At 32.1% G+C, this 13,301-nt stretch overlaps 1 protein-coding gene and 1 pseudogene across 1 annotated transcript; one reads left to right on the top strand and one right to left on the bottom strand.

Annotated features, from left to right (window-relative positions):
- Positions 1-384: 384 nt before the first annotated feature.
- On the bottom strand, positions 385-2,370 carry LOC148566201 (uncharacterized; annotated as a pseudogene).
- A 7,595-nt stretch (positions 2,371-9,965) lies between these two features.
- LOC107644449 (glucan endo-1,3-beta-glucosidase 13) lies at positions 9,966-13,301 on the top strand. Its single transcript, XM_016348310.3, has 4 exons — positions 9,966-10,127; positions 11,311-12,591; positions 12,697-12,727; positions 12,866-13,301. Exons 1-4 carry the CDS (start codon positions 10,073-10,075, stop codon positions 13,011-13,013), a joined length of 1,515 nt encoding a protein of 504 aa, XP_016203796.1. The 5' UTR covers positions 9,966-10,072; the 3' UTR covers positions 13,014-13,301.

Genomic DNA, 13,301 nt, shown 5'->3' on the forward strand with positions numbered 1-13,301 from the left:
TTTCTTTTTCTTCTCCTTCTCTGCAGGTGATGATTCTTCGCTCCTATAAGTTAATAATAGATACTTCAGTTAATACACAAAATCTTTATAATGAAGCCAAAAGAAAGGAGTAATAATTTCAGGACATTACTCATCACTTGGTTCAGATTCAGATTCTGAATCAGAATCTGACTCCTCTTGCCTCTGTTTTCTTTTTCTAGAGTCCATTCTGGAAGGCAAACAATCATTATTTAGAACATACTAAAAATACACCCAAATGAATTCACAAGATACACCCAACTGAATATACAATATACACCCAACGCTGCAAACGAACACACCCAGCTTAATAAACTACACACACCCCAACGTGATCAACAAAATACACCCAACTCGAAAAAGAAATTACACCCAAGTATGGTACTTACTTTTTCCCCTTTTTGCTGGGGTGTTTTCTTCCTGAATCCTCTGAGTCTTCTTGAGTCTCAGACTCAGAGGTAGAAGTGTCACTGTCAGTAGCTGTTTCTGTCTCCGAAGACGATGTTGGACTCGCCTTCCTTTTTTTTGTTTTTTTTTATTTCTTGTTTTTTTTTCTTTTTTTTATTTTTTATTTTTTATTTTTTCTCTTGCTCTTGTCTCCGCCATCTTCACAATCCCCTGAAACATTAGATATTTTAGCTAGCAGCATTCAGGTAAATAAAATACAAGCAACATATTATGTTTACTTACCAAAATTTCCTCTCTTTCTGCAGTCATTCTTTCCACCAACTGCTCCTTAGTCCAGTTGGCAATCCAAGGCTTTGGTGGTCTTTCAGCCCTCTTCTTGCCTTTGTTTTCTGAAAGATGAAAGTATATTATCATCAGGGCAAAGAGGCAGCCATCAATTGCCTTCTTCTTCTTCTCCTGGTAGTCTGTGATGCCCTTGATCATGAAGGTCAAAACATGCCCCCCCCCCCAGTTTCTCTCCGATATGCCGTCCATCTTAAAAATTGGGGCCAGGTGCACGGGTGATATTTTGTTTATCGTCGTTGGCAAAAGGAACGCCATCTGTATGTAGAGGATGAATATCCTCTTGAACATCAGGCGTTCCTCTTCGTTGCCAACGCCGACTTCCATCATTTCATCGGTAAGACTTTTGAGGGTCTTACCCTGGAATCTTTTAAAAATTATTTTGTCATCATCAGAGAGTTTCTTATACTCAACTTTCTCAGGAAACAGATTTCCTACAAAAAGGAAAACAACAAAGTATCAAAGTCGGTTCAAATACACTCAAGCATCAACCTTAAATACACCCAAGCATCAACTTAATATACACCTATAATTTTGAGCTAGTTACCTGTTGCATTGATGCCAAGCGCATCACCTATTGTTTTTGGTGTTATTTGGAAAGAACCATATCCTGTCTTCAGTCTGTTCTCCCCAAGTTTGAAGTTGTTTGCCAGTTCCCTTAAGAGTTGGTGATCCACCCTTAGTGGTGGGATGTGCATCAACCCACCGAATCCGAGATCCCTCACAATTGCCTTCTTCTCCTCAGTCATGTTTCTGAACTTATCACTCAGGAGATGTGTGGCACACTTAAGGTCTTTTGTTTGGTTTCTTGCTGCCATTTTTTCTGAAACGAAAAATACACCCAAAGACATCAGTAAGATACACCCATATATATGAGTCAGATACACCCATTAATAACAGTAAGATACACCCATAGATATGATTCAGATACACTCATTGATAACAGTGAGATATACCCATAGATATGATTCAGATAAATCCATATATATCAGTCAGGTATCACTCAAACATGCTTCAATATCAAATTAATTGAGATATCAGTAAGATACACGCATATATGAGTCAGATACACCCATTGATAACAGTAAGATACACCCATATGTAAGAATCAGATACACCTATTGATAACAGTGAGATACACCCATAGATATTATTCAGATACATCCATATATATCAGTCAGATATCAGTCAAACATGCTTCAATATCAAGCCACATTACAAGTTCAAGCAGTATACACCCCCCAATCTACGGAATAAACCCCCAAAAATCAACAACAATAGCAGGAGAACTTAGAACAAGAATGTAGAACGACGTAGAACTTAGAACAGTGTAACAAAGAAGCAAGAATAATAGTAAACCCTAGAAGAACGACGTAGAAGAAAAGTAAAATATACAGGAATCTTAATGAACTTACGTTGAGTATTGTTGCTTTGTTTTCTCTTCAGATTCTTCACGGAGAGTTTGATGGTGTTTTGATGGAGGTTTCGAACAACGATTTGTATATTTTGAACTTTGATTTTCGCTCGAAAATGGAAGGGTTTCCTTGTTTTCGAAGCGTTTTGAGAAGTGGAAGAAGTGGAAGAAGTGGAAGAGTTTCCCATACGTAACGGTTGTAGTGTTGAGCGCGTGACTTGTGTTTGGGCTGGGCCAACTTGTAAGCTTGTAAGCTTGTATGTGTAGCCCAGCCCATAAATTAATTACTTTTATTATTTTGTCACTCAATTAATAATTTTCGTTAACGATTGATGATATAAAATATTAACGGATAACATATATGATATTTAGTATGTCCAATTAGACGCTAAATAAATATCTTTATGAAAATCTATTAATTTAGTTTATTTTTTCAATTAAATAAACTATATTCCTAATATAACCTAAAGATAATAAATTGATAAATTTTCATAAATATATTTGTTCAACATCTAATTAGATATATTAGGTATCATGTATGATATGATGAGTTAAATATTTTATATCATTAATCGTTTACAAAAATTGTTAAGTGAGCGATTGAAAGACAAAAATAATTAATTTATAATATTTGAAGAATTAATTTGATTAATAAAATTTTTCAATAAATATAAAGAACGAACCATTTTTTAAGAACTAATTTAACTATTAAACCTATAAATACAACTTATCATCGTTAAAAGATAAAAATAAATTTAACCAAGGAGAATGAAAGTTCTAATTTGTAAAATATAGACCTTCATTTTGACTTGTGCTTTGTATGAAGATATTAGATGTACTCATTGGTAGCATAAATTAACAAGTTAGTTAGAAATTAAATTAGCTATACTAGTTATTTAGAATAAAGGTTTAATTAGTCATAGGTTTGATCAACTTCATTATAATGCATGTATATAAACCTTCAATTGAAAAGTTCAATAATAGATTCTATTTTTTCCTTTCCTCCGTTCAATATGGTATTAATAGCAAATCCAAAGACATTGTATTTCATGAAACTATCATGCCCTTTAGTCAATCCCCTCATCTTCAATCCAACACAGATATGGTTCATGACTTTGCACTACCTAAATTTATTTTAGATCCTACTCCATCATATTTACCACCTTCACCTCACACCAATTTCACACCCGCACCCTATATTCTCCAAACCTTTCTTCCATCGTCCCCAGCACTCAGCTTCAGCCACCACTATTACGACGATCTACCCGACACACTCATCCACCACCATATCTAAATGACTATGTGTATCATACCTCAACACCATATCCTCTCACTAACCATCTTAGTACTCACAGGTTTAGCTCCAAATATCACAATTTCATTACTCAGTTGGACATCATTCCTGAACTTTAGTTCTATCACTAAGCTGTCAAGTTCAAAAAGTGGCGGCAAGCCATGCAAGAAGAACTAGATGCCCTCGAAGCCAATAATACTTGGGTCTTGGTCGATTTACCCAAAGCCAAGCGTGCAATCGGGTGTCGGTAGGTGTATGAAGTCAAATTAAAGGCTGATGATACACTGGAGCGCTATAAAGCACGCCTCGTCGCCAAAGGCTACACTCAACAAACCAGGATCGACTTTAGGGATACCTTTAGCCCAGTCGCAAAAATCACCACAGTAAGGACTCTCCTCACTATTGCTGCTATCATGAATTGGAGTTTTCTCCAATTAGATATCAACAATACGTTTCTCAACGGCGAATTAGATGATGAAGTTTACATGGAGTTACCCTTGGGTCATCTTCAACGAAAACGGAGATTAATTTGCAAGCTCACAAGGTCCTTGTATGGTCTAAGGTAAGCTTCACGGCAATAGTTTACCAAGTTTTGCAACACTTTCTCAGCCACGGGTTCACACAATGCAAACAGGATTATTCTCTATTTGCTTTGGGAGAAGGTGATGCAACTATTTTTTTTCATTGTTTATGTAGATGATATCATCATTGTTGCTCCCAAACAAGAGATGGTTGACAATATTAAGCTAAAACTCCAATCAATTTTCAAGCTCAAAATTTTGGGTGACCTCAAGCTTTTTTTCGGTTTAGAACTTGAACGCTCTAAAGCTGGCATCACGCTTACTCAGAGAAAGTTTGTGATGTCGTTATTGGAAGAGACAGATTACTTAGGATGTAAGCTTGCCACCACGCCTATGGATGTAAATCTGAAACTTTGAGCTGGTGAAGACGATCCTGTAGCTGATCCATCCCACTATAGAAGACTGATTGACCGCCTCATGTATTTGACTATTTTCAGACCAGATATTACCTTCGCAGTAGTGAAATTAGCCCAGTTTATGTTTGATCTGTGCCAACCCCATTTCAATACCGCTCATCATGTCCTTCTTTACTTGAAAGCTATATTGGAACAAGGACTCCTTTTCTCATCTAAGTCCAAATTCAATCTCACTATATACACTTATGCGGACTGGAGTGGCTATTTAGATACAAGGCGATCCACCACTGGATATTGCACCTTTTTGGGTGATTCTCTGATATCGTGGAAGAGTAAGAAACAATATGTGATTTCTAGAAGCTCGACCAAGACTAAATATTGGGCATTGGCAAATGTTGCTTGTGAGGTCCTTTCGCTCATTGCTTTGCTAAAATTCATGCACTTTGAGATCCACTCAGCCATGACTTTTTGCGACAATATATCGGGTATTCAGATGTCTACTAATCCAACTTTGCATGAAAGGTCAAAACATATTGAAATCGACTACCACTTTATTAAAAAAAAAAGTCACTTCTGGGATTATCAAGCTGATGCACGTTCTAAACAAGCATCAACTTGCGGATATACTCACCAATGCACTCCCTGCACCTCAATTTCAATTTTTCATGGTCAAGTTAAGAACATACAACATGTATGCTCCAACTTGAGGGAAGATATTAGATGTATTAATTAATAGCATAAGTTAATAAGTTAGTTAAAAATTAAATTAGCTGTACCAATTAGTTAGAATAAATGTTCAATTAGTCATAAACTCGATCAACTTCATTATTATAATACATGTATATAAACCTTTAATTGAAAAATTGAATAACAGATTTCATTTTTTCCTTTCCTCTGTTCAATAGAAGACAAATAGATTCTTAATCATTGAAAAAATAAAATATATAACTGATTAAGAACTTATAAATGTTTAATTCTACTTAAAAATTTATATGTCAGCATAAAGAATTGTCAAATATTGAAATTATTTAAATTTCTTAACTCAAACTATTTATGTTAAACTATCAAAAAAGATATCTAAAAATAAAAGTATATCTAAATCAAAATGAGCTCGATTAAAAGGTCTTGTGGTTTTTTACTTTAATATTTTATGGTTAGAGAATTATCAATGCTACATATACATTAAAATTAATCATTATAATTAGTTATTAATATAAAATATATATTAAAATATAAATACATTTTAAAAATAAATTAAATTACACATATATTTATACATAAATATATTAATAGTTAATTTTAATATATGAATAATATTTTTAAAGAATTATAAAGTGACTTTAATTTTTGTCTTAGTACAACACTACATGGGCCGGGTTCTTTATCCACTCATAGCTAAAGCCAGATTCAAATCGATATGTGGCTGATTGGAAATCACATGATGTCCCACTTTTTTTTTGGGTTTTGCATGATTTTCCAACTTTTTTGATACGGCCCAACCATGAGGTGCCACCACTTGATCCAGGCCTCCAACCACATTTACAATTTTTGGTCATCTCTATGGTCCGTTTTGACCAAACACCACCAACTAGAATAAACTAAAGTAGATGGGCCATCTTGTTATTTTCTAATTTTAATGGGCTAAATTTGATTCAGGCGTAAACTAAATAATTAATTGGACATGTCCAATAAAAAGAAAATAATTGGAAACCCAGTATTGGACGTGCAGTTTCAAACTCCATTATAAAATATGAATTGCGTTTTAGTTAGCTAAGAGAAATGTTAGGAGCGCACTGTATTCACATTATTTAAAAATATTGTTGGTTACCTATACTTTTCTTTTTTTTATTAATATTAGTTAAGCTTTTTTGGATTAACATCATATATTTATACTATTAAAATTTAAAATTTATTTAATTTCATATTTTTTAGACATTACATATAAAGGTATATTTGTTAATCAAGTGTTGATTTAAAATGATAACTTTTGTTGACTGTATCAATGTTCATGAGTTAATATAGAGGATAAAAATGAGTTATACGTTATCTTAAAAATACTTAATTTTCAAACCCAATTTAAAAAGTAAAATTATTAGCTTACAATTATGAGTAAATTCTTTTCTTAAAAGAGAGTCAATTTTTTTTAAGCTGATAAGTTTTTTTTATGTAATTATTACAATTTATTGGAAAGGGTATATCATAAAAAAAAATAATGAATATTGGCAAAGCACTCAACAAGAATTTTTGTAGAAAAATATTGCATAATATTTTATCTCTCACCAAATTCAATAATTCATTGAGAGGTCTTGCAGCACATTTATATTTATTTATATTTATATCATATGATTGCTAGTTTTGGGTGAAATCTATTTATTATCATTATTTCTGCTAATCAAAATTGCAATTGCTGCTCTCACCAATCTATTTAGAGGAGATTCAATTCAAAAGTTAAAAAGTATTATAAGATTCAATCTATTGATGCACCGTTAAAAAGTTAAAACATCATAGCTTTATGCTGAATATGATACCTTATTTTAGGGATGGCAAAACTCTCCGAAAGCGGGAATTTTCGTGAGGACCGTCTTAAATGAAGATTTGACTGTGGAAAATTTTTCTCGCAGAAATGGAAATGAGAATGGGGGACAAAATTCTCCCGAAACAGGCGCGGGGACCCGAGCGGGAATTCCCGTCCCGTTTCCGCTAATCCCTGAAATTCATAAATTTATAGTTTATTTCTCATATATGTTCTTTAGTCATTTCATACATATATATATATATATATATATATATATATATATATATATATATATATAGAAACCTAAAACTCTTAATCCTCATTTGCATAACCCTTCTTCAATTCAGAGATTTCTAACGCTATCCATACTCCATCCAACCTCTCTGCAACTACTCTGTCGCCACTCTCTCTTCTCACCGCATCGTCACACCTCACGGTGCCATCACATTTGTCGCGTCGTGCTCTTTATTTGCGGCGTCCCTTTCCGTAACTCTGTGTCGTCGTGTCCATTTTTCTTTCTGTTGCTGCGTCTTCTACCTCGTCCACTGTTCTGTCCTCTGGCTCGTTGTTGCGTCCTCTCACTGCGTCATTTTAAAAGAAGTCACTATCTTGTCGTTTAGACTTTTTGTATAAAATATTGCTGTTTTTGTATAGGATAGATACTTGCAGTTTTATTCATATGAAAATTAATAATTAGTTAGAACTATCAGATAGATGGAAAATGGGGTCCTCGCGAAAAATGAAACCCTGTAAAGAATAGGAATGAGGAGCAATATTCCTCACGGCGGAAAACGAAAATGGGGAGCAAATTTGAGAATGAAGATGAAGAGTAGAGAGGCATCTCCCGCTCCATTCTGCCTCATTGATATCCCTACTTTGTCCAATATATATATATATATATATATATATATATATATATATATATATATATATATATATAAGTGTACCGATATATCAGTATTTTAATGATTTTATATCGTTAATTTTAATTATAAAAAATATATATAATATATTTTACTTATATTTTATGTATTTTACTTTAAAAATTTTAATAAGTAGTTTCATTTTTGTTAACACAATAGTTTAAAATTAAAATTTAGTCACGGTTAATATAAAAATACCGATACCTATACGTTATTATTCACAAAGATGAGTGAATTTTCTTTTATATTTTTAATAAACATATTATTGAATATTTGATTTAGTTACTCTACTTTTGATACGATAATATACAATTAAGTTTATTAATTTTCTTATTATACAAGAAATATAATATATTTTTGAATTTTAAAGTAGCGTTTAAAAGAGAGAATAAAAAAGAAAAATAGAGATTAAAATAAATTTTAATATTATATTTAATGTAAAGTAAAAAATAAAAACTAAAATAAAAACAAAATTTTAATTTAATTTACATAAAAAATAAAAATAAAATTAATTAATTAAAATAAAAATATTTTAAATATAAAATATTATTAAAATTTTAATTTTAATTTTTAAAAATTTAATTTTCTATATTTTTATTTTTTAAGAATATTAAAATATTAAAATTTTAGAAACAGATTAAAATTTTAATATTAATTTTTAGATAACAAACAATCAAATATAACATTAAATTTTCCTCTCAATTTTTGTATCTCAAAATAAATATTAACTAATATCAGAAATATTATTTATACATTAAAATTAATCATTAAAATCAGTTATTAATATATTTATATATAAATATATGTATGATTTAATTTATTTTTAATATATATTTATATTTTAATATATATTTTATACTGATAGCTAACTTTAATAACTGATTTTAATGTATTCGTAACATATAACAAGTGGGAGACAGAACAAACATGCTAACAAATATCCCGGAATCGACAGAAATGTATAAACTAAAGTTGATAAATAAATTTGAGGTCCAATGCTTTTAACTCTGACATTCTATATATATAGGCTCTAAGATGAAATAGTGAATATGAGACTTGAATATGAAAAAAAAAAAAAAAAAAACAGCAAATCAACCATGCAATAATTAAGGGCAACTTGCCTTTATTTTATTTGGACATTTAGAACGAACTCAACAAAAAAGAGTTAAAGACTATAGGTAAAAATAATGAAAAATTATCACTTTTTTTTTTCTTATAAAGATATAAATTTAATTTTCATTGTCTAAATAAATTGTAGGTACTTGTATTCCACATATGTAAGACATATCTTTTTTGGTAATGTCTTGATTATAATATGACCAAGAATCAAGATTACTAAACTTTTATGGATAAAAAAAAAAAGGTTGTCATAATAGACTGGGATAGATCCAAAAACTTCACAGAGGAACGAAAATTTAATTGTACTAATTTTTAAAAAAAATGATGATTTTTCTAAGGAAATATAAAAATGCTTGTAAATATATTTCATCAAGGTTTTGTTAGTTAAATGTATCTTAATTCTACAAATTTTTTTTGTCAATTTTTTTCAGTCTTTTACTTAGTATTAATAAATATATTTTAAATATTGTTAATAAATTTTTTTGATAAATATTTATATACAGTTATTTTTATATAAAATTAATAATTAAAATATTAAATAATAATTTAATTAAATATATCAAATTATTTAATTATTTTTAACTAGTAATTTTACATAAAAATAACTGCATGTAAGTTTTTATTATTTTTATTGAACATTTTAAAATATTTTGAGTGTAACAAATAAACATACTAAATACAAATGGAAATATAGACTTTGTAACTAAAGAAAAAAGAGAATAAAACTTGAAAAATAATAAATATTGACACATGTCCTGGTCTTGTCACAAAATAAAAAATGAATTTTATAATTTAACAATATTTTAGAAAAAAGTAAACATCCATTGCATTACTATAATTATTCAAAAATTACACAACAATACCCTCATCAATTCCTTTGTTAATTCCTTTAGTTTTGTTTAACTCAGTCTCAAGGGAGACAGAGACAATGAGACAGGGACCGTTACTTTCTGTAATTTTGCATATTATTATTATTATTATTATTAATATAATAATATTACAAGCCATAAAAAGAATACAAACACCAACACCAACACCAAAGTGGCTTCAATAGTTCATTCTCTCTTCTCAATTCTAAGTTCTAACTTCTGATAATAGAGCAATGAAAAGGGCCTCTAGCTTCATCTTTGCTGCTTCACTATTCCTTCTGCTTCTGGGTTTGTGCTATTTTCCTTTTCTTTCTTTTAGTTGCATTGTAGCTACTGTTTTAAGCTATGTACCTTCTTTTGTTTTTAGTTGCCTTCTGTTCAATGTGATTTATTCCTTTTATGCTGTTTGTATCAGATCACTTCTTTTGTTTGCTCAAGTTTTTCATTTTGCTTCATGAGACAATGTGCTTTCAAGTTTGCACTCTCCACCTCTTTTGTTTTTTTCCCTTTTTTTTTTCACTATTTAAGTGCACATTTTTAGTAGCCATTTTTCTTTGGAAGTTTAATCTTTTTTTTTTTAAGATGGCATTTTTTCTTGGCATTACAAGTCTGCAACTATGTTTCTGCATGCATTTGATGGATTATCTATGGGAAAAAAAAAGAAAAGAAAAAGAAGGTTATACCGGAATGTTTTACCTTTAGACATTAACAACTAAATACCTCCCTTTTTTTTATATTTTTCTTTTACATAAAGTGTAGTATTGCAGTGTACATTGTTGACTTGATATAGAAGGTTAAGCCGGTGAGCCAACTTGACTTATTAACAACTCGATTAGCTGAGTTCATGAGTTTGTGAGCAGAGCTTGAGACTAAATTTGAGATGATGTATTAAATGAGTCGAGCTTGAACTTGAGCAAGCTCCGCTCATTGAGCCTTTACCTATGTTTTAAATTTGTTTGGTGTTGACATTCCTTCAATCAAAAGTTTAGGTATTAATTATAAAGAATTTGGATTCTCTAAATTTTAAATTTGTACTTTAGAGGATAAAATGTGATCTTTTTTCCTTGAATAGTTTTTCTCTCATATTTATTCTTGGTCCCACTTATAAAATAAATGGTGAGAGATCACACTTTACTGTCTAAAGTGAAATTCAAACTTTAGAGAATCCAAATATATTTTTGTGTTGCTTGGTGAACTTCTCTAGGAAGCCTTGGACTTGAGGATGATAGAGATACTTCCAAATTTAGAAATATTTCCTAGTTGTGTTACATGTATTCATTCTCTACATCGAGCTGACTCACTTCCCTCCACCATAGGATTGAATGTGGAACAAAAATTATTTAGGTCTCATTCCACACCTTTCGAGTGGAGGGGAATGAGTCGGCTCGATGCAGGAGAAAGAGTGATTACCAAAATACAATTCACTTGAAATTCTCACTTTTCTTGTTTCTCCCTTTGAAAATTCTCTCAGATTGTTGCTCTGGGAGTTTTGTTGGGATCTGCTATGGAAGAAATGCTGATGATCTTCCAACACCTGACAAGGTAGCAAAGCTGGTTCAACTTCACCAAATCAAGTATCTTAGAATCTATGATTCCAACATACAGGTTCTTAAGGCTTTTGCAAACACTGGGGTTGAACTCATGATTGGGGTTCCGAATTCGGACTTGCTGCCATTCTCCCAGTTCCAAACCAATGCAGACACTTGGCTGAAGAATAGCATCCTTCCTTACTATCCGGCTGCAAAGATCACATACATAACCGTCGGCGCAGAAGTCACAGAAAGTTCCAACAATGTTTCTGCACTAGTAGTGCCTGCAATGAATAATGTCCTCACTGCACTCAAGAAAGCAGGACTTCATAAGAAGATAAAGGTCTCCAGCACTCATTCCCTCGGCGTTCTGTCTCGGTCATTCCCACCTTCGGCCGGGGCTTTTAATAGCAACCATGCTCATTTCCTCAAGCCACTGCTAGAATTCTTAGCAGAGAATCAGTCACCTTTTATGATTGATATATATCCTTATTATGCTTACAGAGATTCCCCGAACAAAGTATCCTTGGACTATGCTTTGTTCGAGTCATCCTCCGAAGTTATTGATCCAAACACTGGTTTGCTGTATACAAACATGTTTGATGCTCAGGTTGATGCTATTTATTTCGCGCTGACGGCCTTAAATTTCAGAACAATTAAGGTTATGGTCACTGAAACAGGTTGGCCTTCGAAAGGTTCGCCAAAAGAGAAAGCCGCCACACCTGATAATGCACAAACTTATAACACAAATCTGATAAGGCATGTAATCAATGACACCGGCACCCCTGCAAAGCCTGGAGAAGAGTTAGATGTTTACATTTTCTCATTGTTCAACGAAAACAGGAAGCCTGGTTTGGAATCCGAGAGGAACTGGGGACTATTTTATCCGGATGAGACGAAAGTTTACAGCCTTGATTTCACCGGAAAAGATGCTGCTGTTGACTCGACTAGTGGTGCGAATGGAACCAGAACAAGTAATGGAACAACATGGTGCATTGCTTCGAGTAAGGCCTCACAAGCTGACTTGCAGAATGCCATAGATTGGGCATGTGGTTCTGGCAATGTGGATTGCACTGCTATCCAGCCAAGCCAGCCGTGCTTCGAGCCGGATAACCTGGTCTCGCACGCATCGTATGCTTTTAATAGCTATTACCAGCAAAATGGGGCTTCAGATGTTGCTTGTAGTTTTGGAGGGTCTGGTGTTATAGTTGATAAGGATCCAAGTATGTTCACTTCAAGCTCATCATCATTTTTCTTCTTGCAAAAAATCTTTCATACTTACTATTTGGTTTGGTAACTGAACTGCAATTTGTTTTTCAATTTTGCAGCCTATGACAACTGCATCTACATGAGAACCGGGTAAGTTCAATGCTTGAAATTTTTGTTTGTTCATCTTGCTTTTATGGCCTAAAATTATAGGGTAAATTACACTGACTTTCTTTGAGATTAGGTAACATTATCAATAGGACTCTTGACATTTGGATTGTGTTTATTCAGAATCAACACAACTGTTACAAGTAATACAACAGCAATATCTTCAACTTCAACTTCAACTCCAACTCCAACTGCATCATCTTCTTCTGGGAGACAAATTTTCACATGGATTTCCAGCTCTCTTCTATTAACCTTTATCTCCCTCGTATAGAGAATTTTGGGATGATGGGAAGGTAAATTTTAGAAGCTATATTATTGTTGTTGTTATGATGTGTTAAAAGAATGAAAATTTCTTTGCTCTATAAGTGTATGTGAAGAGAGTTCGGCTATTTAGAGGCCTATGTAGGGTGGAGCAATCTCACTCCTAATTTTGTATTCCGAATGATTGGCCTAAGCATTGGTGTAATTAATTGACTTTTTCTATAATTTATGTTATTTTTGTAATAGCACATAGTATTCAGGTTTAATTATGGGAAAATTTCACCTCCATTTTACTAAA

The sequence above is a fragment of the Arachis ipaensis genome, chromosome B5 (genome assembly GCF_059453495.1).
Source record: "Arachis ipaensis isolate K30076 ecotype BB chromosome B5, ASM5945349v1, whole genome shotgun sequence".
Lineage (NCBI taxonomy): Eukaryota > Viridiplantae > Streptophyta > Magnoliopsida > Fabales > Fabaceae > Arachis > Arachis ipaensis.

What these genes read in the sequence shown, in the direction of transcription:
- LOC107644449 (XM_016348310.3), top strand. Translation starts at nt 10,073, where the DNA reads ATGAAAAGGGCCTCTAGCTTCATCTTTGCTGCTTCACTATTCCTTCTG. An exon ending in TATAGTTGATAAGGATCCAA is followed by an intron (nt 12,592 to 12,696) that starts GTATGTTCACTT and finishes TCAATTTTGCAG; the next exon opens with CCTATGACAACTGCATCTAC. An exon ending in TGCATCTACATGAGAACCGG is followed by an intron (nt 12,728 to 12,865) that starts GTAAGTTCAATG and finishes GTGTTTATTCAG; the next exon opens with AATCAACACAACTGTTACAA.